Source organism: Coenobita brevimanus, chromosome 53 (genome assembly GCF_032717465.1).
Source record: "Coenobita brevimanus isolate Jiangsu-jjx chromosome 53, ASM3271746v2, whole genome shotgun sequence".
NCBI lineage: Eukaryota > Metazoa > Arthropoda > Malacostraca > Decapoda > Coenobitidae > Coenobita > Coenobita brevimanus.
Window position 1 is genome coordinate 3,717,758 of NC_137006.1, and position 27,243 is coordinate 3,745,000.

Below are 27,243 nucleotides of genomic sequence, written 5' to 3' on the forward strand. Positions count from 1 at the left end.
CACTCAAGAGATTCACCAGCAAGTTCAATCCTTTCACGTCTGACGATCTCCATCTGCTCTCTCCGACACGCCGTACACATAAAATCAGCATTATCTCGCAGTCTACCTCTGATACCACTACATCTCTTATGCACCCATTTATCACACACACCGCACAAGATGGAATTACTTCCCACGCCCTTGTGGCAAACTGCACATGGCCACTCTCCCTCGTCTTTGACAGTACCGCCACCAACCCTAGATATCATCACTTTTGTTTTATCTGCATTTACCCTTAAACCCTTTTGCCCCATACCATCTCTCCACTTCCTAAACCTTTCCTCCGCCTCCCTTTCATTCTCTGCAATCAACACCAAATCATCAGCATACAACAACTCCCACGGGAGTCCGTTTCTAAAGTCACGTGAAAGGGCTTCAAGTACCATGATAAACAACATGGGACTCAAGACTGACCCCTGATGCACACCAACATTCACGGAAAACTCATCACTCAAATCTCCATTCACTCTCACCTGGGTGTGAGCACCCACATACATGGCCATAACCACCCTAACCAGCCACTCCTCCAAGCCAAGCTTTCTCATTGCCCACTTCACCACCTCTCTAGGGACTCTGTCAAAGGCCTTTTCCAAATCAACAAAAACAAAATAAAGATCCCTTCTCCTACCAATATATTTTTCCTGAAGCTGTCGAACAATGAATATGGCATCAGTGGTCCCCTACCTGGCATAAACTCCAAACTGCATCTCATCAATATTCACTCTTTCTCTAATCATACCTTCTAAAACTCTCTCCATTACCTTCATTATCTGATCTAAAAGCTTTATACCTCTATAATTCCCTCTTTCCAGGGCATCACCCTTCCCTTTATACACATTTACAATTACACTCTTCAGCCAATCATCTGGGACAACACACTCATAAATAATCCTATTTATCAGGTCAGTGACTAAACTCACCCCTATATCGCCTGAGGCCTTCAACATTTCGGCAGTCAACCCAGACACACCTGCTGCCTTCCCCACCCTCATCCTGCCTATTGCCTCACTCACAGTAGCAGTATCAATCAAAGGCCAAGGGCCAGACACTGGATCTGCTGGCTCCAAACCTTCCCTGTCCCAGTCAAACTCCTCATTCAACAACCGGTTATAATGCTCTCTCCATGCATCTTTAATATCCTCACTGTTCACCACTACCCTTCCTTCATCATTTTTCACACACTGCTCACCTATGATATCCCGATTATCCCTCTTCACCTGACCTGCCACCCTAAATATATTTTTCCTTTCCCCATGATTGAGGTTATCAAGTAATTGTCTCTGTGACTCAGACTTTGCCCTGTATACCTCTCTCCTAGCCCTACGCTTGGCAGCCAAATATTCCTCTTTGCTACCACCCCTTCTTCCATTCCCGGAAAAGCCTTCTTTTCTCCTTAATTGCAGCTTCTACACCTCATCCCACCACCAAGTTACTTTATGTCTTGGTGGTCCTCTTGTCCAGCCGCATGTTACATTAGTAACTCTCAAGAAATTGTTCTTGAGGGCTCTGTACTGTTCATTAACGCCTCTGTCTACAGCTCCCTGTTCAGCCACCACTCTCCTCAACTCGCTATAGAAGGCATCCCTTACTACTTGGTTTTTCAGCTTCCATATTTTCCTCCTAGGTACATAAGTCCTCTTTTTCATCATTTGTTCTTTAAGCACCATATCACAAATCAATAGTTTGTGCTGCTGCACACACTCCTCACTTCCTATAACTTTAACATCCCTCACTAACCTCCTATAGCAGTAAAACTTTAAAATTTGATATGCAATACGGTACCATTATTCACAGCAAGCAGTTGGTTATGTGATTGAGCCTCGGAAACACTACCCTGGCTTGCCGCTCATGAAAACGACTTCCTATGGCTGGAACTCAAAAAAACTTGTGAAAACTCTATGGGGCCTTCGTCTTAAGATAAGTTGTGGACTACCTGTATAAACTATCATATTGCACATCTACACACTCAAAAGAGCTACAAATGTATCAACTACATTCACCCTTCTGCTTTTGTTGCCTTCATATTATATACAGTCATGATCTGGTATATGAGTTTGGTACGCAATCGATAAAAGTATAAGTGTTATTCCAAATACAGAGCTAATGACTGCAGCTCTTACTATCTGATAATTGGGGTGGCCACATACAACAGTTCTGTGTGTACGCAGTGTCACATGCACAAGCCAAAGCAGACACTCGAGCTAAGATGACTGCCCAGTGTTTTTATGCACTGTGATAATCTCCCTTTCTTCTCATGCATGCAAGGCCACTGAAATACCATCGCTATCACCAAATAAGTGCAAGTGTGCAATGTATAGTGCAATGCGTGATACTGATGTGGACTGATAACCTTTTAGCGAGAAATACTGAAAACTGTGACCTGGAAATCATGTCTGACAAAGATGCCACCCCCTTGGTTGGACCAACCTACGACACACTTCAGGCGGTGGTAGAAATGTCTGACTGACATTTTGGGTCACGTGGTTCTTGACTCCCAACATACCCCCACTTTCTCCATTATAAATCAACATCAATATACGATACATCAGTAGGCAACAGGTTTTCACTTCATGTAACCCCATTGCATACTGGGCCATATATGTTGTTCATCTCAGTAGGTTAGATAGCTATTACAGTAAACTCTCCATTATCTGATGTAATTCAGCAAAGTCCTGTACCAAAATGTGAAACACCAGATATCGCACAGTACCCCCCCACTGCCTCAATATTTGATGTTGAGCTGGATATTTTGTTATTGTCTGTCTCGACCCTTTATCCTTAAAGCTTTCCCATGTGTAAAAGATGGAAATTAAGCACAAAATACAATACAATAATGATACAGTACAGTAATAAAGTGCTGGTCGGCTATTGTATATGAGCTAGTTGATAATGCTATGCCTCGCTGCCGCATATTGCATAGAATGGCTGGCTCCGTCCCGTTTTGGTGCCAGATGTTGCATAATTTCAACAGAACCAAGCCAACAGTGCCGGATATTGCAACGACATAATTGAAAGTTTACTGTACTCTCATTTCATCCCACAACTATCTATCTATAGCCCAACGCCCTAATCCTACAAAGGGTGGCAGCAGACTAACACCAACAAGTTGCTCTGTCACCCACCATTTGACTGCCCTCCCCCCAACTCACTCCTCCCTCCCTCATATACTTCTCAACTCCATCCCATAACTGATCCTGGATATCTTACAGGTGTTCTGCTGTCGGATCTCACCTGTGTAAATGCTTTCTCTTCTACAGCACTGCCATTAGAAATAAATAATAATAGAGATATGACATTTATAAAAAGTTCAGGGAGCTGTTGCCTCTCCTGACACTGAAAGGGCTCTCCCTCCGTGCTAAGGGATTTATGTATGTGCCATGTGTTAGGAGTGTAATGCTGTATGGCAGTGAGACTTGGGTGTTAATGGAAGAGGATGTTCATAGGTCCAAATGTACAAAAAAGACAATGATTAGATGGATGTGTAGTACGTTCTTGAGTGCAAGGCCTGGCATGGGCTAGGTTTAGAACTGAAGAGTTGACAGGAAGGATGGGACTGGAGTGTATTGTTGTGATAAGGAGGGGTAGATTCAGATGGTTTGGCCATGTGGAGAGGATGGAAGATGACAAGTGGGTGTACAAGGCGAGAGGTGTGAACTTTGGGGGTAAGGTTGTGAGAAGCAGACCGAAAAGGACTTGGGCAAGGTATAGAGGGTTAAGGGACTGAAGAGGGAGGCCACCAGAGATTGTGTTGCATGGAGAGCCACCATTTAGTGACAAGGCCGATGCATGCAAGCACACTGGAGCCTTTATAAACAGAACGATCCAACCGTCGACTGACTTACTGCCTGGCAACTTTAGGCCATAGCCTTTGTAATAGTAACAGGCACCCCCCCCATTTTTTTTTCCCTCTTAAATTCCATTTTGTGAGGCAGATAATCAATGTTGGAATTTGCTTTGGTTTAACCCTTTAACCGCGGGTGTCATTCCAGAATGACGTTGCAAAAACTGGACCAAACCGCGGGTGTCATTCTCGAATGTTTGTGAATATTTTGAATACCCCGCGTTTCTTCCGTGCGCCAATTGTTTCAAGGGAGAGTAGCTATTAAGTTCTTTCACTCCAGCCGACCCCCACCTCCCTCTTCCCCCCCTGGGGCCCCACCTCCCACCCCCTGGGCCCCCCACCCCACCCCTGACCAAGCGCGCATCAGTATCTGTCCAGCTGTGTGAGTGACAACACATGTTGATGTGGCAGTGAAGTGCAGGCAATTACAATGCCTTTTACCTGCCTCAGTGAACACAGAGTGGGTGTTTATCGTATGTGCAGTGTTCATATATGTTTATAGTATTATTATCAGAATGAGGTTGGCATTTGGTAATGGTGTGTGAGCGAAAAATAGTGATTACAACACCGCTGATGTGGCAGTGAAGTGCAGGTAATTACAGTGCCTTTTACCTGCCTCAGTGAACACAGAGTGGGTGTTTATCGTATGTGCAGTGTTCATATATGTTTATAGTATTATTATCAGAATGAGGTTGGCATTTGGTAATGGTGTATGAGCGAAGGTAATGATGTGTGAGCGAAAAATAGTGATTTTACACCCCTCACTTCTAACGGCACTGCCCGTCCTGTGAAAGTCAACAAAGTCATGAAACCTACATCAATGGAAAGCTGAAGGTTAGTACTTTCTAATGGTACCTTATTTTTTTCTCTAGCTTTATTCTGTGCAGAGTTATTAAGGTTTAAAGGTTTGTTTACATTTGGCTGAAACCCCCGCGGGAGAGGACAGTCAGACCAAAACAATACCCGCGGTTAAAGGGTTAAATTGCTTAGGGTCAAGGTTATGTCAGGTGGGGTCAGAGTGAATTAAAGCCAAAAATGACTTACAACTTCCGCATTTTGGTGGACTGCATTAAAAAAAAAAAAAAAAAGTCACTCCCAACACAAAAACTGAACAAATCACAAAAGGAAAACCATAGATTCGTTGTCACATAGGAACTGAAAGACAAAGAAAACCATTAGCTATACACAGTGATCCTTATATAAAACTACTTCACAGCTGGGGGAGTTTTTGCTGCAGGGACGGCCCATTCGGAGTTGTCTATCTACCCTTCATCATTTATTCACTTTCTACTCTACTCTTCATCATTTATTCACTTTCTACTCTACTCTTCATCATTTATTCACTTTCTACTCTACTCTTCATCATTTATTCACTTTCTACTCTACCCTTCATCATTTATTCACTTTCTACTCTACTCTTCATCATTTATTCACTTTCTACTCTACCCTTCATCATTTATTCAATGTCTACTCTACCCTGCAACATTTATTCACTTTCTGCTCTACCCTGCAACATTTATTCACTGTCTACCCTGCAACATTTATTCACTGTCTACCCTGCAACATTTATTCACTGTCTACCCTGCAACAGTTATTCACTTTCTTCTCTACCCTGCAACATTTATTCATTTTCTTCTCTACCCTGCAACATTTATTCATTTTCTACTCTACCCTGCAACATTTATTCATTTTCTTCTCTACCCTGCAACATTTATTCATTTTCTACTCTACCCTGCAACATTTATTCATTTTCTACTCTACCCTGCAGCATTTATTCATTTCCTACTCTACCCTGCAACATTTATTTATTTTCTTACTCTACCCGCAACATTCATTCATTATCTTTACTGCTGCCTCACCCTAGCCCATACATCACCAGGCCGTCCCAGCAACAAACAAGATATTAGCATGTGTTTTTAATAAAGTGCTAATTATTAATCTGTCTTCATTAATTCATTCACTTCCATAGTAACCCCACAAAGACAATTTGGGGGAAAATAATCATCCACCCTAACGATCAAAATTGTCTACCAGGAATAAGTTCAAAATACAAAAATAATACATAATACATAACAAATAATAATAATAATAGTAATCCCGGCTGCAAACGGCGGTGGTGGCGTCCCTTAATCAACACTCACTGCCCTTACCCTACCTTACCTTACGCCAATGCCGGCAGTCATTTAATGCACAATTTCTTATTATTTCAGCCTTCTTCACCATCCCTACCATGTCACTAAGCCTTTCTGATAACTTTCTCCTCTTTAGGTTCAGTCTGAAGGAGCTCAACTGCATTTTACAAGTGAAAATAAAACTGGGGTCCTCCTTAGGGTCAGACAGGCTTTCCAAAACGACACGACTTACCACATACAATTCGTGCTAAATTGCAGGAAAAATGCCATATTGACTTTATGGGTAGTAACTTACCTTAACAGGAAACTTCCCAGTAATTTCCTGGGGACATATGAGAAGATAAAGCCAAGAATGCGAAATATGACCGAAATTCACCTTCCTTTCCAAGATGTCTGCCGTCCCCTTGGCCTTGGCCTGTGATTAGTGTTGGAACCTGAGTTAGAAGTTGGCCGACTGAGGATACCATTAAAAAAAAAAAAAAAAATCCATGGTCAAAAAAGTGAGTTTGCCTTAAAATATTAGTTATAATTATACGCCTTTCGGGATTATATATGCTCTTAAGAAAGGTTGGCACCAAATTAAACAAAAACTGAAAACCGTCACAGCGCCTGTGTTCTTCCAAAAACTCCTTCCATGTTTATATTCACTTGTATTTTGGTGTAATAAATCTATGTAATATTTTCTTTAAAACTTTCGTTCTTGGTGGTGCTTTTGAGTACTATATTCAGGCGAAAACTGAGCAATTTTGTTCAGACTGAGAGAAATCGTTTCATCCCTGTCATTCAAAAGCTTTTAAAAACTTTCTCGAGTACCCATAATGCAGGCAATGGAGGACGCCTTCATGAAATGGCGCTTATATAACCGGGCAGGTCCACTGCCTGATACTAAAAACGTCCCTCGGTTACCTCCCTATCCACCAAAAGGAGGTGGACTGAGTACAAAAGAAGAGCCATATTAAGCATCCGGTCTACCGAATTCACGTTCAGCCATACTACGTTTCCGCGTACTCTGGAATTTTAGGACTGACATTCTCACACACTTCCCCATCCCCCGAAAGGAGGATAGTGTTGGCTATCTTCCTACCTAGCAATTTATCTACTATCTGTATACCAACCTTCCCATCTGTTTTGACGTACCTGTCTGCTTATTTATACCTGTCCATCTCCTTACCTCTACCTATCCATCTACCTATACTAATGTCTACCAACCTCCATCTAGCTAAGTACACCAATCCATCTACTAACTTATTTACCTACGAACCTGTGCAGCTGCCTACCGATCTTGTAATTCACCGGGTCGGTCAGAATCACTTGATGGTCGTGATCGTCAGCTTTTACCCTCCCGGAAGGGAGCTGAGAGCTCATATAGTCCGATCTAAGGGCAAGGCTGTGACCTGCACACACACACACCCGTCCCCTTGCTCAAGGGGGACAGTAACCGCCCACTTCGTCAGTGAAACTTTTCGCAGCCTGAGCGAGGCGCGAACTCCCGTCTGCCAGATGGCAAGCGAGAACGCTACCACTGAGCCAGCGAGCGGTGTCCGCCTGTCTGTGCTTCTTTCTACCTGCCTCTGTCTACCCATCTATATATCTACCTGTCTGTCTATTTATCTATATACCTATTTACCTATCAACCTACCTCTGTCTCTACCTATTTATTTATCTATCAATCTACCCATACGAGTCACCAGAATTTTACCATTTGGAGTTACTTGGGTACATTTGGGTTAGTTTAAGTACGTCCCCAAAACATCGCTGGCACGTAAACATAGCCGAGTCGCTTTGTTATATAAGGAAAAAAATGTCAAAATCACCATTAAAAGGCGGGAAAAGATATATTGGCGCTTATTACTGAACCGAGGTGAGAGGAATATACGAATATATCCCATGTTTATCGAATTTTGGCGAAAAGCATTGGGAAATAATGGTGAAACCTTGCGTCACGAACCAATTCTGACAATAAATATTCGGCTGGAAGAGAGAGTCCAGTTCAGTATGTATTTTTTTCTGGTTATATATAGTATTTTTAGGCACCTTAATTAGTAACCTGCTAGGGGGAACTTGCTGGCTATGGCGAAAATTAATTAAATATTGGTTTATAAGGGGCTTTTGCAGAAACATTGCTAAGGTATTTTCAAGATTTCCTGGAGATTTGTCATTACGTTCTTAATGACCATAAACAATTACAAAATAAAAGGATAAATATTACATTTAAATCAACAGGTAAGCAGTACACTGAAATCAGAAGGTAATATTAAAATCAGTAATTATTGCATTTTGCTGCACATCAGAAGCTATGTATATTGCACAATTCTAGCCTACAGAAAATAATGTCATTCTCATCTTTGAATCTAATTTTGGCATTCTCTGACCCAAACCATGGTTAAATAATAATAATAATAATAATAATTGACTTTCATGGTTAGGTTAGATGTTGTTAGTTTGTTTGATCCTAACTCTGGCATCCTGGCCCTAACCTTAGTAAAATAATTGTAATAATAATATGGTGTTAATAATAACAATAATAATATAAATAACAATTGACTTTCATGGTTAGATGTTGTTATGTTTGATCCTAACTTTGGCATCCTGGCCCTAACCTTGATAAAATAATAATAATAATAATAACTGGCTTTCATGGTTAGGTTAGATGTTGTTAGGTTTGTTTGATCCTAACTTTGGCATTGTGACCCTAACCTTGTCAAAAAATAAATAAATAAATAAAATAATTGACTTTCATGGTTAGGTTAGATCTTGTTAGGTTTATTTAGTGTCATATACATCAATAAGGTAGTAAGAGAGTAAATACTGGAAAGACAAATAGAAAAACATCTTTAACACCATAATTACACTGTCAGCAAGTGGGTTGGTGGAGGGCCAGTGCCCCTCCCTGTAAAACAACTAACTCAAAGACAAACCCCCACCCCTTACCGGATTATGATGTCTGGCTGGAGATAGATATAGATAGATAGATAGATAGATAGATAGGAGCCAAACCAAACACCACTGTCCAGTATTCATAAAGACCCTGGTACTTTTTTTTTTTTTTTTTTTTTTTTTTAAGGAGGCCTTTTATAATTTTCTGAAAGGTGGCCAAATTATTGTTTCCCTTGTACCTGTAAAGCTTATTTGCCAGTATATATTGTAGTACCAGTTATATGAAGGCCATTATTACATTAGCATTTTTATTTTTATTACTGTTATTAGTAGTAGTAGTGGTACCATAGTGTTTTTTTTTTTTTTAAACATATGATCGATGTAAATGAGAGGGGGGGGTGTACGAGGCAGGGGAAGGGCAGCGTTAATCCTGTATGGGGTGGCCACAAACAAATCTCCTTCATGTTGCCCTGTCCCTTGCCATTTTGCTACCCTTCCCCCCAGCTCACACACCCCTCTCTCATGTACCTCTCCATTCCATCCCTCCACCTCATCCTTGGTGCTTAAATACTCTCTATTTACATTTCAGTGCAATAAACATGTCTGCTACAGCCCAGCGCAAGAGGAGTATATTTGATGATTCTGATGACGATGAGAAGGAGGCAGTTAAGAAAGCAAAAAGCACAGAGGACGAGAGTGACGAGAAACCGGTACCAGCTGAGAATGGCAAGTGGACTGGGTGATATGCTGACTCTTTCACTATAGGGGTATTTCCTGGCCATTATTTACAGAACGTCGGAGCGTGTAGCGTTTTACAACCGTACGTGCGGGGCTTGGGGGGGCTGGGTTTACGATGGAAGAGTTGAGAGGTAGGATGGGATTGGATTGGTGTTGTGATGAGAGGTAGAGTGAGGTGGTTTGGGCATGTGGATGGGATGGATCAGGTAAGGTTAGGTCAGGTCAGGTTAGTTTTCATTGGGTAGGGAGGTCACTTTTCCATGTGAGTCAATATTCTGTTTGACATATCTTTACAGTACATCCTAACCACACCGTTGCAGATGCCGAGAAAGATGGTCTGCAGGAGCCGCCGGGGACCCCAAAGAAGGATGCAGGAGAGGGCGAGGGTGTGAGTGAGGGCGAGAAAATATCCTTAAGTCCAGCCCAGCGTGCGAGGATGGAACAGAAGCGGCAGAAGGCACTACTTATGAAACAGGAAAAGATGAACCGGAAGAACCCTTACTGTATGAAGACTGAGTGAGTGGTAGTAGTAGTGGTAGCAGTAGTAGTAGTAGTAGTAGTGGTAGTAGTAGTAATAGCTGTTGTTGTTGTTGTAGTTGTAGCTCCAGGTTCAATATATATAAATCAGCAAAGTCAAATGCAGTTTCCTCTACTGGCTAGTATTCTTAAGATGAGAGAGGCTTGGTTTACTTCTCTCTATTCACACACACACACACACACACACACACACACTAAAACAATTCATAAATTTAAGGATATGTATGATAAAAATGGTTTAATACACGGGACAGTATGAGCTTGACTCATTCCTGTAACGATACAATTAGGTAAGAACACACACACACACACACACACACACACACACACACACACACACACACACACACACACACACACACACACACACACACACACACACACACACACACACACACAAAATATGGCCCTAAACTTATCTGTACATGAACCCAGTGGACTGCAGGCTGTTTCCCCTTCTCCTGCAGTCCACCATCGTCCTTTTGGGGAATAGGGAGGGAGTTGAGGGAGATTTGTATAATTGCTGCCTTGTTATATCCTTGATCTATCTATCTATCTATTGCCAGATGCCTTAATCCCATAAGAGGTGGCCACAAACAAATCACCTCCATGTTGCCCTGTCCCCCACCATCTCACTGCCCTGCTCCCAGCTCACACCCCCTCTCTCTCATATACCTCTCCACTCCATCCCTCCATCTCATCCTTGGCTTCCCCCTCCCACCCTCCACCCCACTCACATACACTCTCCTCATCAGTCTCTCACTTTCCATCCTCTCCACATGGCCAAACCACCTCAGTGTGTTTCTCCTAACGCTTCCTATCACATCCACATCCACACCACGCTCCATGATGCTGTTTGAAATAGTGAAATAACAGCCTAACTCTTACTCCTGCGTGTGTCATCCTTCATGACAACAGATTAACACTAGAATAAGATGCTAGTCATGAAGATGTGCTATGGAAAGGATGCAGAGCCATAGCATTGCCTTTTTCTGCCACTGAGCTATGTGAAATAAGCTAAAAATTATGAAAATCTGGGCCAAGTTAAGGTGAAAGGATTATAGTCATGAAGAAGTGCTATGGAAAGGGTATAGAGCCATAGCATTGCCTTTTTCTGCCACTGAGCTATGTGAAATAAGCTGAAAAATTATCAAAATCTGGGCCAAGTTAAGGTGAAAGGCTTATAGCATCTTACTGAGCCTAACACCATCTTCTTTTGTTCACCAGGAAGAAAACGGACAATTCGAAGGTGATCCGCATAAATGACACCAAATTGATCGACACCGGTGGCGGATTCTTCATTGAGGAGACGGATGGGCTGGATCAGGCCGACATTGATGCAGCTGTGAGTCATGTGTCAATTTCTGTCTATCTATCTATCTCTATGTATTGATCTATTTGTCTATCTATTGCCAGACGCTTTAATCCAGTAAGGGCTGGCCACAAATCATTCGCCTCCATGTCGCCCTGTCCCCTGCCATTTCACTGCCCTCCCCCCAGGTCACACTCCCACCCTCTCTCATATACCTCTCTGCTTCATCCCTCCATCAGTTGTGTCAGGTGGAAATAAACGCACTGCATCAAGGTGACTCTCTCGTCCACAGATACAGATGGTGTCGGAACCGGCACCGCTGTTCGAAGATGACCGGCCGGAGTGTGTCGAGTGTGGCGGAAAGTTCAACAATTCCTACCTCTTCCACAATTTTGATTATCTTGCGTGTGATGACTGCAGGTGTGTGGTGATGAGGAGGGTGGTGTTGATGACAATGGTGATGATATGATGATGATGATGATGATGAGGAGGAGTATATATGGTGGTGGGGGTGGTGGTGGTGACAATGATGATGAAGAGGAGGATGTATGGTGGTGGTGGTGACAATGATTATGATGACGAGGAGGAGGAGGAGGAGGATGTATGGTGATGATGATAATGATGATTAGTGTAGGTCTGGTTGGTGATGATGATGATGAGGAGGAGGATGTATGGTGATGATTACTGTACTTGTGGATGATGATGATGATGATGATGATGGTTGTAGTTATGGTAGTGAGAATTGTGACTCCTTTTTTTTTTTTTTTTTTTTTTTTTTCTGTTCCTGGATGTTACCTCTTCATTTTTCCTTCTCACTCCTAAACACCTTCCTTCCTTCCTTCTTTCACACTTCCCTTCCTTCCTTCCCTCCCTTCCTCCCTGCTTCTTTCCTTTCACACTCCCCTTCCTTCTCTCCCTCCCTCCCTCCTCCTCCTTTCACACTCCCTTCCCCTCCTCCTCACCCAAACCATCTTCCCCTTAAACACACTCCTACTCAGTCTCTCATCCTATATATACTCTATGTTCACAAACTTTACTGATTTTTTCACATGCTTCTCCCTCTGTTCTTTCCTCTCTCTCTCTCTCCTCCTCTCTTTCTCCCTCATGCTCCCTCCTTCTCTCTCACATTCCCTCCTCTCTTCCTCAGCCTTCCTCCTCCTCCTCTCACCCATCCTCCTCCTCCTCTCTCTCAGTACCCTGCAAAATATTACCCACCCACCCCCAGGGACAATGACGACAAACACGCGCTCATCACGAAAACCGACGCACGCAACGAATACCTCCTGAAAGATGTGGACCTGGAGAAGCGAAGTCCGCCCCTGAAGTTCATCGTGAAGAAGAACCCGCACAACGCACGCTGGGGGGACATGAAACTCTTCCTGAAGCTGCAGGTGGGTGGCTGAAATCTGTAGTGTGGTCGGTGTAACTTGGCTTAGGATTTCAGCTTTGGTTGGTGTATTTCATGTTAGAAGCAGAGAAGGATATGGGGTGAAATTGAGGGTGTGCGGTGGTGGTGGTGTGGTGTGGTGTGTGGTGGTGATAATGAGAAAATGAAGGAGAAAAGGAATGAGTATGGTAAAGATGATGATGATAATGATGGTGAAAATGATGATGATGATGATGGTGATGATGATGGTGGTGAAGATAATGATGATGATAAAGAGGAGGAGGAGAAGGAAGAGAATGAGAATGGTGAAGGTATTGATGTTGATGATGATGATGATAATGATGATGATGATGATGATAATGATGGTGAAGATGATGATGATGGTGGTGGTGAAGATATTGTTGATGATGATGATGATGTGAGAGAAGCAGGAGAAGGAAGAGAATGAGTATGGTGATGATACTGATGATGATGATGATGATGGTGATGAAGGTGATGATGATGTGAAAGAGAAGATGGAGAAGGAAGAGAATGCGAACAGTGATGATATTGATGATGATAATAATAATAATAATAATAATAATGATGATGATGATGATGATGATGATGCCTGACAGATTGAGAAGCGCGCGCTGGAGGTCTGGGGGTCGGAGGAGGCCCTGGAGGAGGCCATCGCAAAGAAAGAAGACCAACGCGAAACAAACAAACAGAAGCGGTTCAACAAGAAGATGAAAGGTGTGTGTGTGTGTGTGTGTGTGTGTGTGTGTGTGTGTGTGTGTGTGTGTGTGTGTGTGTGTGTGTGTGTGTGTGTGTGTGTGTGTGTGATAGACAGACAGACATAGACATAAATACATACATAAATAGAAAAGTTGATATCTGGTGTGTGTGTTCTTACCTAATTGTTCTTACCTAATTGTATCTTTACAGGAATGAGTCAAGCTTGTACTGTCCTGTGTCTTAAACCATATTTATCGTACATATCCTTAAATTTGTGAATTGTTTTGGCACACACTATTTCATTCGATAGTGCATTCCATTGATCAATTGCTCTGTTTGGGAAACTGAATTTCCTTACGTCTTTATCACCTCTCTTCTTATGCAGTTTTTTGCAGTGTCCTCTTTCTTGCTGATGCTTCTCCATATGTTAAGTAATCATTTATGTCTATTTTCTCCTTTCCTGATATGCACTTATATAGCATTATCATGTCACCTCTTTTCCTTCTCTCCGGTAGTGTTGGTAGATTCAGTTTATTTAGTCTTTCTTCGTAGCTTAGGTCCCTTAAGCTTGGTATCCATCTTGTAGCGGCCTTTTGAACTTTTTCGATCTTGTCTATATGCTTTTTGAGATGAGGACTCCAGACTACTGATGCATATTCCAGGGTTGGTCTAATGAATGATGTTATTATCCTTCTTAGCATGTCTTCATTTATGTATGTGAATCCTATTCTCATATTTGCAAGCAGTGTATACATGTTCCGTACCTTCTCGCTGATGTGGTCAGCCGGAGATAGTCTGTTATTGATAATCACACCTAGGTCTTTCTCTCTTTCTGATGTGTATAGGGTTTTATTTCCTAACTTATAATCCCAATCAGGTCTTTTTCCACTTTTAACAAACTTGATTACATGACACTTGTCCACATTGAATTCCATTTGCCATGTACTACTCCATTCATGAAGTTTATTTAATTCTTCTTGTAGCTCTTTACAAGAGTCTGTGTTAGTAATTCTCCTTTGTATTTTTGCATCATCTGCAAACATATTCAGATAGCTCTCATTTCCAGTGTTACTGTTTATATCATTTATATACACTGAAAACATGATTGGTGCCAGCACTGAACCCTGTGGTACTCCACTAGTCACTTCTTTCCATGATGAATAGTTTCCTCTTAGTACTGTCCTCATTTCTCTTTTTATGAGAAAGTCTTGCATCCAACAAAACAGTTTGCCTCGAATTCCTCCTTGATGGTACAGTTTCCATAAAAGTCTTTGGTGTGGTACTGTGTCAAAAGCTTTCTTGAAATCTAAATAAATACTGTCCATCCATCCTTCCCTTTCCTGTACTGTGTTTGTTACTCTGTCATAGTAGCTCAACAGATTTGCAACACATGATTTTCCTTTTCTGAAACCAAACTGTCTTTCTGTTATCATACTGTGTTGTTCTAGATGATTTACCCAAGCTTTTCTTATAAGTTTTTCTAATACCTTGCTTACAACACTGGTCAGTGATACTGGTCAGTAGTTGAGTGGATTTTGTCTATTTCCTTTCTTGAATAAGGGGACAATATTTGCTTTTTTCCAAATATCAGGTAGTTTACCTTGACTCAAGGATTTCTTCATTCATTTTTTTTTTCATTCATTGCCAGATGCCATGTATCCCAGACAGGGTGGCCAAGGGCTTGAAAATTAAAAATAATGGTTTACTTAACTCCTTTGCACATTCTTGTAACACCCAACATGAAATTTCATCAGGACCACTTGCATTTCCTCTGTCTAATCTACTTAACTCCTCCTGTATTACTTTTTCTGCTATTTGTATATCTGGTAGTATGTGTGGACATGCGTGTTCCACATATTCCCTCTCAAAATTTTTTTCTTCTGTAAAAACTAATTGGAAATTCTTATTTAGTGCTTCACAAATATCTTTCTCTTGTGTATAAGTGATTCCCTCATCCGTAATGGATTGTATTATATCTTTTACTTTGGTTTTGCTTCTGATATAGCTGTAAAACAACTTTGGTTGATCACTACTTTTATTTATTATATCCTCCTCAAACTGTTTTTGGGCTTCCCTCCTTATTCTTGTATAGTCGTTTCTTGCCTGTTTGTAATTATTATATGCCCTTTCACTATTGTGTCTTCTGTATCTATTCCACAACAAATCTCTTCTTTCTTTTGATTTTTTACATTCTGTATTGAACCATTTCTGTATTTTCTTATCTGCTTCTTTGTGCTGTGGGATGTACTTCTGGACTCCTATTTCATAAAATTCACAGAATTTTTTATATACAGCATTTAAATCTTGTCCTCGAAGCTCATTTTCCCAATCCACTTCTAAGAAATACTTCTTTAGATCTTGATAATTTCCCTTTTTATAGTTTAGGCGCTTTTTGTAACTGTCATTGCTGTTTACTATGTCATATGCTATCCTGAAGTTATAATTTAGTACTGCATGATCGCTTTTGCTGAGTGGAGGGTGATATATTAAACTGTCAGTCTCATTTTCTTGCCTAGTAAATATTAGTTCTAGCACTGAAGGTACATCAAGTCCTCTTTTTCTGGTGGTTTCCCTCACATGTTGCGTTAAGAAAAACTCTTGTACGAGATCCAGGAGCTTTTGGTCCCAACAGCTTTCTTGGCTATTTATATCTAGAGTATTCCAATTTATATTTGTATTGAAATCCCCAGTTAGTATAATTCTTTCCAATTTCTCTTCCATTTTATGTAGCAATGATCTTATACTCTGAATTGTACTCTCTGCCAGGTCCTCATATTCGTCTCTTTCCCATGTGTTTGATCTGGGTGGCATGTACAAATTGGCTACAATTACTTTACCTTCAGATGTGTCGATCTCTACTGCAATCAGTTCTACTTGTGATGGTATATCTAGGTTTATTTCCTTGACTTTTAGATTTTTCTTAGTTAATATTATAATTCCTCCTCCTTTTTTTAAATTTCTGTCTCTTCTCCATATATTGTATTCCTCTAAGTTTAGTATGTCATTTGATATCCTTGGTATTAATTTTGTTTCAGTAAGGCATATTATTTGTGGTTCATTTTCTCTGACATAATCATTCATCTCTAGTAATTTAGATACCATTCCATCCACATTTGAGTACATCAACTTTATCATCTTGTTTATATACTTGTCATGACATGGTTCTACTACCTTCCTCCTTTTTCTTCCATCCTGTTTGTGTACCACTTTCGTACCTGCAATCCTATTACTTTGTAAAAAAAAAATTCTTCTTCTCCTCTTCTGATCTTCCCTCATTTTTTGTTTTTGCTTCCTCCCTTTTCTCTTTCAGTAATTCCAGTTCCTCTTGTGTTAGGCATCTTTTTATCCATACATTTTTGAACTCCTCTTTTTCCATAAGATTCTTTGCATTTTTTAGTATCTCTTCCACAGTGTTTACACTCTGGAAAGTCACCTTTAAAGGTCTTGTCTTGCTTTTCTCGTATTTCCCTAACCTTTTGTGTTCCTCTATGTCTTTACTACAGATTTCTTCTGATACTTCTTTCAGTAAGCTCATTACATTTGCCATCTCCTTTTTGTCTCTTGTGATCTTGTTTTTTACTTCCTCCTCTTCTATACCAGTGATTACTATAGACTTGTTTATCTCTACTGAATCTCTGACTAACTTTGGATTGTTTTGGATTATTCTTTTCACTTCCTTTTTAATGCTTTTTTCCTCCACCCATGTTTCTAAGTCTTTCTTTACTTTCACCATTTCAGCATACGTGGTTTCTACATCATTTTTGTAGCTTTGCACAGCTTCATTCACCTGTGTTATCTTCTCCTCAATATCACTGCTCTGGTCCATAAGACTGCTTGCTTGCCTAATTGTCTCTGTGTCATTTTTGAACTCTTCCATAACACTCTCGTGATTAACTACTGTACTTGCCATTTCACTCACTTTCTTCCTAAGCGTACTCAATTCCACTGTTAGTTCACTGATGGTTGTGTCTTTCTTATTGGCCTCCCTTCCTAGTTTTTCTATCTCTTCCTTTTGCAAGTGCATTTGCTTCTTTATTTCATCAATTTCATTTTTGAAAGCCATTTCTAGTTTGTGTACACGTTCAACCAGTCTATTGTGAGTCTGCACTTCAACCGGTTCTTGGTAGAAATCATCATTTTGCTTTTTACTTTTATCCCTTTTCTTTTCCAAATTTGTTTTACTGAAGTATGTATCCATTTTGTAATACTACATGAACAGAGTATGTACTTACAGAGTATGTACACTTTCCCCGTGTTGCTGTAGTATAAACAAAACCAGCTGACTCAGCTCATTTTTTTCCTCATGGTTCTTGTTTGAACCTATTATTTCTTTTCCTTTTAATAATGAAAAATCATTTAGTCTAACCTGGTACAGAACTTGACTTATTCAAAGATACTATTTTAGGTAATGCCACTGGCCGTGTGTGTGTGTGTAACATAGACAGACAGACATACACATACATAAGTACATAAATAGAAAGGTTGATTACTGGTGTGTGTGTGTCTATGTGTGTGTGTGTGTGTGTGTGTGAGAGAGAGAGAGAGAGAGAGGATGAAAAAGTCTGGGATGACAATGATGATGGTAATGATGATGATGAAGATGATATTGATGATGATGATGGATGGGGAGGTGAGTGGATGAATACTTTTATTGAAAATTATATATATATTAATTCCTGCTGCATAACTAAATCTTTAAATATTAACAATTGACACCACCTGAAAGAATACACACATACACATACAGTACAGAGACACACATACACACACACAGTACAAATACATACACATACACAGAAAGACAGACACACATGAATATGCATACACAGATATACACATACAGTACAGAGACACACACACACACACACACAGTACAAATACAGTAATCACTCCAATATCCGACGTAATAGAGCCATAGGTAGGTCCGGATATTGGTTCTGTCTGGATATTGGGCCCCAGCTTATGGACTTGTACTTATGGACCCTAACTCCAAGAAACACCTATACAACTCCCTCTGGACATGCATAGCACCTATTTAAGACCCAAATCACACCAATAAGGCACATAAATGACTGAAATAAATGCAAAAGAAACATAAAATGAGGGTTTAGAAGTAGGTTCATACAATAATAAACATTCTGGTGACTGGCTCCTGGACTGGTACTTATGGACCCTAACCTAGCCTTACTCAGAAAAACACATTCCTGCTGCACATGCATAACTCCTAACACCCTATTCACACCAATAAAGGACATTAAAGAGTGAAATGAGGTAAGTATAGTATGGAAAAAAGTACAGTATGAAACATTCTTATGTCCGGATAGTGGGGATGTTCGGATATTGGGCGTCCGGATATTAGAGGGATTACTGTACATACACATACACAGAAAGACATACACACAGACAAAAACAGACATGCATACACAGATATACAGTACAAAGATTTATACATACAATACAAATACATACACATACACAGACATACACACACAGTACAAATATATACACAGACATACACATACAGTACAAATACATACACAGAAAGGCATACACAGATATACACATACACACAAACACACACACAAAGGCTACACACACACACACCCACACCCACACACACACACAGTACTGTATTTAAACACCCTCTCTCGCATCCCCAGAACTGCGTATGAATGTGCGTAGCTCCCTGTACACCCGAGCCAGCAAGACACACCAACACGAGTACGGCGAGGAGGTGTACCTGCCTGACGAGGATGAATACACCCGCACCTGCCTCACCTGCGGACACTCCTACACCTACGACAAGCTATAGGCTGGATGTGGCTCGTGTAGTTGCTGTGTACTCTGTCTGTCTCTCCCTCCTTCCCTTCGTTTCCTCCCCATCTCTCTTTTTCATTTCCTCCCTCTCCATCTGTCCTTCTTCCAGTCACTTGTACTCTGTCTGTCTGTCTCTTCTTCCCTTCGTTTCCTTTCCTTCTTTCTTTGTCACTCCTCTCTTACTTCCAGTCACTTCTCTGCCTATGACAAGCTATAGGCTACCTTCTATCTCTTTCCTTCATTCTCTCCCTCCCTCTTTCCTTCCTTTCCTCTCTCCCTCCCTCCCTCTTTTTTTTCCCTTCCCCCCTCCCGTTTTTCCTTCATTTTCTCCTTTCCATATTCCTTCCCTCCTTTTCTCCATCCTTCCTACTTTCCCTCCCTCTTTCCTTCCTTCCCTCCTTTTCTTCCACTTGCTGCTTTCCCTCTTCCCTTCCTTCCCTTCCTCTCTCTTTACTACTTTCCTTCTCTTCCTTCTTCCTACCATCCCTCCCTCCCTTGCTCTCATTCTTCCTGCTTTCTTCCTTTTCTCCCTCCCTCCCTCCCTCTTTCCATCCCTTCCCTTCCCTCCTTCCGACCATGCCTCCCTCCCTTGCTCTCATTCTTCCTTCTTTTCTCCCTCTCTCCTTCCTACTTTCCCTCCCTTCCTCCATCCTACCATCCCTCCCTCCCTTGCTCTTATTCTTCCTTCTTTTCTCCCTCCCTCCTTCCTACCATCCCTCCCTCCCATCTCTCCACCTGTCTCCCCTGTAAACACTTCTATGATAAACTATGCACTGTATTTTCCTCTTTATTTACTTGCCATTCTTGAGTGTATTTCTAGTGACCTGTGTTTTGTGTCTGTGTATTCTGTGTATCCGCTGCCTGACACTTCATCCTGTGAGTGTCAGCGTCGAGAAAGAAGGTCCAGATACTTGTGTCATTCTCTTGTATTTAATAACAATCATTCCCGTCTCACTCATACACTTTCCATCATTCTTGTCTCAGTCATACACTTCCTATCATTCTTGTCTCACTCTCCTCACTCCCTGTCATTCTTGTCTCACTCTTACACCTCCCTATCATTCTTGTCTCACTCTCTTACACTTCCCATCATTCTTGTCTCACTCTTACACTTCCCATCATTCTTGTCTCACTCTTACACTTCCCTATCATTCTTGTCTCACTCTCTTACACTTCTGTCATTCTTGTCTCACTCTCTTACACTTCCATCATTCTTGTCTCACTCTCCTCACTTCCTGTTATTCTTGTCTTACACTTCCCTGTCATTCTTATCTCACTCTTACACTTCCCTGCCATTCTCGTCTCACTCTTTACACTTCTCTGTCATTCTCGTCTAACTCTCTTACACTTCCCATCATTCCTGTCAGTGTTGTAGAATTATATAAAAGCATAATTATATATCTGTTGCCAGACACCTCAATCCTGTAAGGGGTGGCCATAGACAAATCACCTCCACGTCGCCCTGTCCCTCGCCATTTCACAGCCCAGCCCCCAACTCACACCCCTCTCTCATCTACCTCGCCACTCCATCCCTCCCTCTCATCCTCGATCTACCCCTTCCTCTTCCCCCAGCTCACATCCCCCTCTCTCATATACCTCTCCACTCCATCCCTCCATCTCATCCTCAGTCTTCCTCTTCCTCTCCCCCAAACTCACACACACCCTCGCTCAGCTACCTCTCCATTCCGTCCCTCCATCTCATGTCTCCCTCTTCCTCTCCCCCCAGCTCACACACCTCCCTCACTCAGCTACCTCTCCACCCCATCCCTCCATGTCACCCTTAGTCTGCACCCCAGCTCACACTCCCATATACCTCTCCACTCCATCCCTCCATCTCATCCTCAGTCTCCCCCTCCCTCTCCCCCCTCTACCTCACTCACACTCTCCTTGTTAGTCTCGTACTTATTTAAGATATTTTTAGTACTACTTTTTAATATAAATCCATAATTAATTGATCTGCATAATTTTCGTTAAAGATATTTTTTTTAAATCTAGAATTATTAATATATATAATAAAATGTTCCACTTTTTCTATTGGTGTTTGTTTAATAAAAGTATCTGTTGTTATCTGTCTATCTATCTATCTGTCTGTCTATCTCTAGCCAGACGCCATAATCCGGTAAGGGGTGGGAGTTTGTTATGGGGGGGATGGGCATACTTTTGGTTGTCGTTGTTCAGGGAATAAACAGCCACTTGGACGGTATTAAGGTTTATCTATCTACCTCTGTCCAGACGCCATAATCCGGTAAGGGGTGGGGGTTTGTCTTTGAGTTGGTTGTTTTACAGGGAGGGGCACTAACCCTCCACCAACCCACTTGTTGACACGTAGGGAACACGTATGGGTTGGTTATATGGTTACCACCCAGCATTGTAAATGGTTTCCTGGCTTACAGGAAACCATTAGGCTTGTCACTCAATGTAAGCCACCTGAAAAGGAAAGAAGAGTAATAAAAAGTGACAGGAAAGATGGGAGAAATAGGAAGAGAGGAGGACAGACACAGAAAAAGAATGATGAAGGTGAAGGAAGAAGTAGGCAGCACTACATCAAGTGAGTGGATGATGGTGAGAAATAGGAAGAGAGGAGGACAGACACAGAAAAAGATTGATAAAGGTGAAGGAAGAAGTAGGCAGCACTACATCAAGTGAGTGGATGATGGTGAGAAATAGGAAGAGAGGAGGACAGACACAGAAAAAGAATGATAAAGGTGAAGGAAGAAGTAGGCAGCATTACATCAAGTGAGTGGATGATGGTGAGAAATAGGAAGAGAGGAGGACAGACACAGAAAAAGAATGATAAAGGTGAAGGAAGAAGTAGGCAGCATTACATCAAGTGAGTGGATGATGGTGAGAAATAGGAAGAGAGGAGGACAGACACAGAAAAAGAATGATAAAGGTGAAGGAAGAAGTAGGCAGCACTACATCAAGTGAGTGGATGATGGTGAGAAATAGGAAGAGAGGAGGACAGACACAGAAAAAGAATGATAAAGGTGAAGGAAGAAGTAGGCAGCACTACATCAAGTGAGTGGATGATGGTGAGAAATAGGAAGAGAGGAGGACAGACACAGAAAAAGAATGATAAAGGTGAAGGAAGAAGTAGGCAGCATTACATCAAGTGAGTGGATGATGGTGAGAAATAGGAAGAGAGGAGGACAGACACAGAAAAAGAATGATAAAGGTGAAGGAAGAAGTAGGCAGCACTACATCAAGTGAGTGGATGATGGTGAGAAATAGGAAGAGAGGAGGACAGACACAGAAAAAGAATGATAAAGGTGAAGGAAGAAGTAGGCAGCACTACATCAAGTGAGTGGATGACAGTTGCCACTACCTACCACCAAACAATGGTACTAACCAAACTTTGCTGAACTGACTGGGCCACACTGCCACTCACTCACCATTTATGCTCCTGGAATCCTGGCCTCACCTGTCAACAGTAAGTAATGTAGGAATAATGTACAATAAAGGAAAACATTATTTTATTAGTTTATTATTTGTTCATAATAATAATAATAATAATAATAATAATAAAATTGGACATACATTATTTTACTAGTTTATCATCTGCTCATGTGTCTATAATAATAATAATAATAATAATAATAATTGTAAAAGAAAATTACTGACAAGACACTAACTGAATCCAAAACCATTTTTTTTTTTTTTCAAATATACATAACGTAGGAGAGAGAGAGAGAGGCCATTTTTTCCTTATCAAAAATTAGCAGAGAAAATAAAATAAACCATAGACACACACATTTAATTCCATCATCATCATTATCATCACCATTATTATTATCAACATTATCATTATCATCATCATAATCATTATCATCATAATCATTATCATCATCATCAACATTATCATCATTATTACCAGTTATCATTACATATATATTTTAAAAGACACAATCATAAGGCTAGCTATTGTGAGAGAGAAAGAGAGAGAGAGAGAGAGAGAGAGAGAGAAATAATCACCTCTTCAGATCATTTTCATCAAATTCTTAAACAATACATATAAACAAAAATTCTATCTATCTATCTGTTTATCTATCTATCTATCTGTCTCTATCTATCTATAGCCAAATGCCAAAAATTTATGGGCACACATTTGTGACTGTTTTGTGTGTACTTTTATTTGCTTACATACATACACACCGGTTGAGATACACACACATACATACAGGCTGAGATACACACACACACACACACACATATATACAGGCTGAGATATACACACATACATACAGGCTGAGTGATACACACACACACACACACACACACACATACATACACAGGCTGAGATACACATGCATACATACAGGCTGAGAGATACACACACACACATACAGGCTAAAATACATACACAGGTTGAGAGATACACACAATATATACATACTGTCCAAGGTGGGTTTGGCCAAGATATTTCGCATCCAAGATGGGGACCGTAAATAATAATCCAATATACTGGTGTAATACGGTTGCATACGTCCAATACAGAACTAAAGGATCATAACGAACCAAATCTGAGGAGAATACAGCCATGACAGTCTCACTCGATCCAACACAGTTCCTGAGAAAGTGACGTGGTTGAGATGTTGTCCCTGAAAATACTGACATCTAGTATGTGATAGCAACCAGGGCTTACTTTTGTCTCCCTCACCAGAGCATCGTGGACACACTTACCACGTGTTGTACTCGGCGTTTCCTCCTACATTACTGTCTTTCCTCACCTAACCATGCCTAGGAAACCGTCTGCTAACCCCTTGAAGCACCACCATCTACCTCAGCCCACTAAGCTGGATATAACTGAGCAACTAACCTGGACATAACAAGCTCACAAACACACACTTTCAAGCTGAGGAAATTTGTTCTGGTGCTAAAATAGGTCTGGGTTGATGTTTTTTGGGGGCACTTATATAAGATTTTTGTGACTATTATTTTTTTCCATAAGGCATTGTGTTGGTCCAGGACGTTTCTCCTCCTTGACGGGACCCTCAGGTGACTATATTACTGTCTTGGATGCGAGGGTACTGTACTACACACACACACACACACACACACACACACACAAATACCTTCCTTTCTTTACACACACAATCTTTATGCACACACACACACACAAATACCTTCCTTTCTTTACACACACAATCTTTATTTCTTACACACACACACACACATTTCCTTTCTTGCACACACAATCACACACTCAACCCAACACATCCGCCGCCGCCTTGGCCACCGCATCCCTGGCCATCTCTATCTCGGCCCACGTCAGATCCTTGTGGGCCGAGACGCGTATGGAGGGCCGAGGTGGGTGCGTCTCCCGGTCGACCAAGTAACAGGCCACCGTCAGCACCACCCCATAGCTCTCGGCCTGCACAGGGTCGGAATAGTCGAGATGTGAGAGGAAGCGTGTTAATTCTTTCACTCGGTTTATAAAAAATGGATATTTCTCAGGTTTTTACTATTGTCTCTGGTGCTGGGATATGTAAAGCATTCTGTCATTATTATTATTATTATTATTATTATTATTACTACTACTACTGTATTATTATTACTGTTGTTATTATCATCACTATTATTATCATCATTTTCATCACCATCATCATTATCATCATCACTGTCACTGTCATTATCATCATCATTATCATCATCAATAATAACAATAATAATAATAATAATAAAAGTAATAAAAATAATAGGAGTAATAACAATACTACTACTACTACTACTACTACTACTACTACTACTACTAATAATAATAATAATAATAATAAATACAGATAAATAAATGGACAAAAATACAAAATTCTAATCTCACCTTCTGTACGATGTCCCTGAGTGTGGCCTCGTCTCGATCTCGGTCTCCACTGGGCTCGGCGAGGTGTAGGTGCTTCACTGGGCTCAACTTGTCTCCACTTAGCTCAATCTGGTGAGGGAAGGGCAAGATGAGAATTGAAGGAAAGAAGGGAGAAAGGGAGAGGAGAGGAGAGAGGAGAGGAGAGAGGAGGAGAGAGGAGAGGAGAGGAGAGAGGAGAGAAGATGAAAAGAGAGAAGAGAGAGAGAGAGAGGGAAGGAAAGAAGAAGAAAGGAGAGAAAAGAGAGAGAAGTGGAAAGGAGAGAAGGGAGAAGAGGAAAAGGAGTGAAGAGAGAGAGAGAGAGAGAGAGTCTCCAAGAAACAAGATCCCACAACACCAAGGGACAAGGGAGGGTGTTAGAGGGGGGTAGGGGGGTGTGAGAGGGGTGGTAGGGGGGTGTTTGAGGGTGGTAGGGGATGTTGGAGGGGTGTAGGGGGGTGTTTTGGAGGGGAGGGGTGCGCTAACCTTGTCTGATGCCGATGCTAGGGCTGTGTGGAGCTGCCGGCACTTCGACTGCAGCTGTTCCACCAGTTCTGCACCCTCTTGCTCTAGTATGTCCACCACCTAGAGAAAGAGTCATCATTATTATTATTATTATTATTATTATCTATCTATCTATAGCCTGACGCCCTAATCCCGCAAAGGGTGTCCGCAGACAAAACACCTCCAAGTCACTCTGTCACCCACCATTTGACTACTCTCCCCGCAACTCACCCCCCCCTCCCTCATATACCTCTCAACTCCATCCCTCCACCTCATCCTCGGTCTACCTCTCCCTCTCCCTCCCTCCACCTCATCTACATACACCCTCTTAGTCAGTCTTTCATTCTCCATTCTCTTCACATATCCAAACCAACTCAGTGTATTTCTCCTAATCTTCTCAACCACATCCACATCCACCCCACAGCGTTCCTTCACTTCTTCATTCGTCAACCTGTCCCTCCATGTCACCCCACATGCTCCTCTCCAGTAACTCATTTCCACTGCTCTCACTCTTGACTTGTTCCCCTCTTGCAAGGTCCACGCCTCGCTTCCATATGTCAGGGTAGGGATCACAATACTATCATGCAGTGACTTCTTAACTTCCATACTCACCTCCCTATTTCTCATTATTATTATTATTATTATTATTATTATTATTATTACTATTCCGTCTCGTGCGGTGTGTGTGATAAATGGGTGCATAAGAGATGTAGTGGTATCAGAGGTAGACTGCGAGATAATGCTGATTTTATGCGTACGGCATGTCGGGGTGAGCAGGTGGAGATTGTCAGACGTGAAAGGATTGAACTTGCTGGTGAATCTCTTGAGTGTGTGGAAGAGTTTTGTTATTTGGGAGACATATTGTGTGCTGGAGGTGGGGCTGGAGGTAGCTCTGTGGCTAGGGTGAGAAGTGGTTGGAAGAAGTTCAGGGAGATGTTGCCTCTTCTGACATTGAGAGGGCTCTCCCTACGTGCTAAGGGGTCTTTGTATGCAGCATGTGTTAGGAGTGTAATGCTGTATGGCAGTGAGACCTGGGCAGTGAAGGAGGAAGATATTCGCTGGCTCAGACGTACAGAAATGACAATGAATAGGTGGATGTGCAGTGCGTCCCTGTGTCCAAGGCCTGGAGGGGCTGGGTTTACGATGGAAGAGTTGAGAGGTAGGATGGGACTGGAGTGTATTGGTGTTGTGATGAGGAGAGGTAGATTGAGATGGTTTGGACATGTGGAGAGGATGGGGGATGATAACTGGGTGAGGAAGGTGAGAAGTGTTAATATTGGGGGTGGGGTTACGAGGGGTAGACCGAGAAAGACATGGGACGAGGTCATTAAGTGTGACCTCAGGGTTAAGGGACCGAACAGGGAGGCTGCAATGGATCGTGCAGCGTGGAGAGCAGCCATTTAGGTGACCAAGGCCGACGCATGCAAGCATGTTGGAGCCTTTAAAAACTAAACAAAACAAAACTATTATTATCATTACTATTATCAGTCCACCATCTTGGGAGAGTC

General features: G+C 41.6%; 3 protein-coding genes across 4 annotated transcripts in view; 1 reads left to right on the forward strand and 2 right to left on the reverse strand.

Annotated features, from left to right (window-relative positions):
- LOC145400746 (WD repeat and SOCS box-containing protein 1-like) overlaps positions 1 to 27,243 on the reverse strand; it is a 456,090-nt gene that overhangs the window by 197,393 nt on the left and 231,454 nt on the right. The window lies entirely within an intron of this gene.
- Positions 7,807 to 19,392, forward strand: Xpac (DNA repair protein complementing XP-A cells homolog Xpac). Its single transcript, XM_080273154.1, has 8 exons — positions 7,807 to 7,873; positions 9,479 to 9,615; positions 9,924 to 10,143; positions 11,392 to 11,509; positions 11,769 to 11,896; positions 12,702 to 12,867; positions 13,481 to 13,598; positions 19,241 to 19,392. The coding sequence occupies exons 2-8, from the start codon at positions 9,489 to 9,491 to the stop codon at positions 19,390 to 19,392; spliced, it is 1,029 nt and encodes a 342-aa protein (XP_080129280.1). The 5' UTR covers positions 7,807 to 7,873; positions 9,479 to 9,488.
- Positions 22,901 to 27,243, reverse strand: part of Spt-I (serine palmitoyltransferase subunit I) — a 17,814-nt gene continuing 13,471 nt past the window's right edge. Inside the window, exons 9-12 of one of the 2 annotated variants that reach the window (XR_013897481.1) lie at positions 25,718 to 25,816; positions 25,216 to 25,323; positions 24,490 to 24,768; positions 22,901 to 24,424 (exon numbers count right to left, since the gene is read on the reverse strand). Coding sequence is in view for 1 of the 2 variants with exons in the window: in XM_080273179.1 (XP_080129305.1) it covers positions 24,601 to 24,768; positions 25,216 to 25,323; positions 25,718 to 25,816 (375 nt within the window). In the remaining variant the exon portion in view is untranslated. Of the gene's footprint in view, positions 24,769 to 25,215; positions 25,324 to 25,717; positions 25,817 to 27,243 lie in introns of both variants that reach the window. The other variant, XM_080273179.1, reaches the window with a different exon arrangement.

Coding starts and splice junctions, on each gene's coding strand:
- Xpac (XM_080273154.1), top strand. CDS start 9,489: ATGTCTGCTACAGCCCAGCGCAAGAGGAGTATATTTGATGATTCTGAT. Junction 9,616..9,923: donor ACCGGTACCAGCTGAGAATG/GCAAGTGGACTG, acceptor ATATCTTTACAG/TACATCCTAACCACACCGTT. Junction 10,144..11,391: donor CCTTACTGTATGAAGACTGA/GTGAGTGGTAGT, acceptor TTTGTTCACCAG/GAAGAAAACGGACAATTCGA.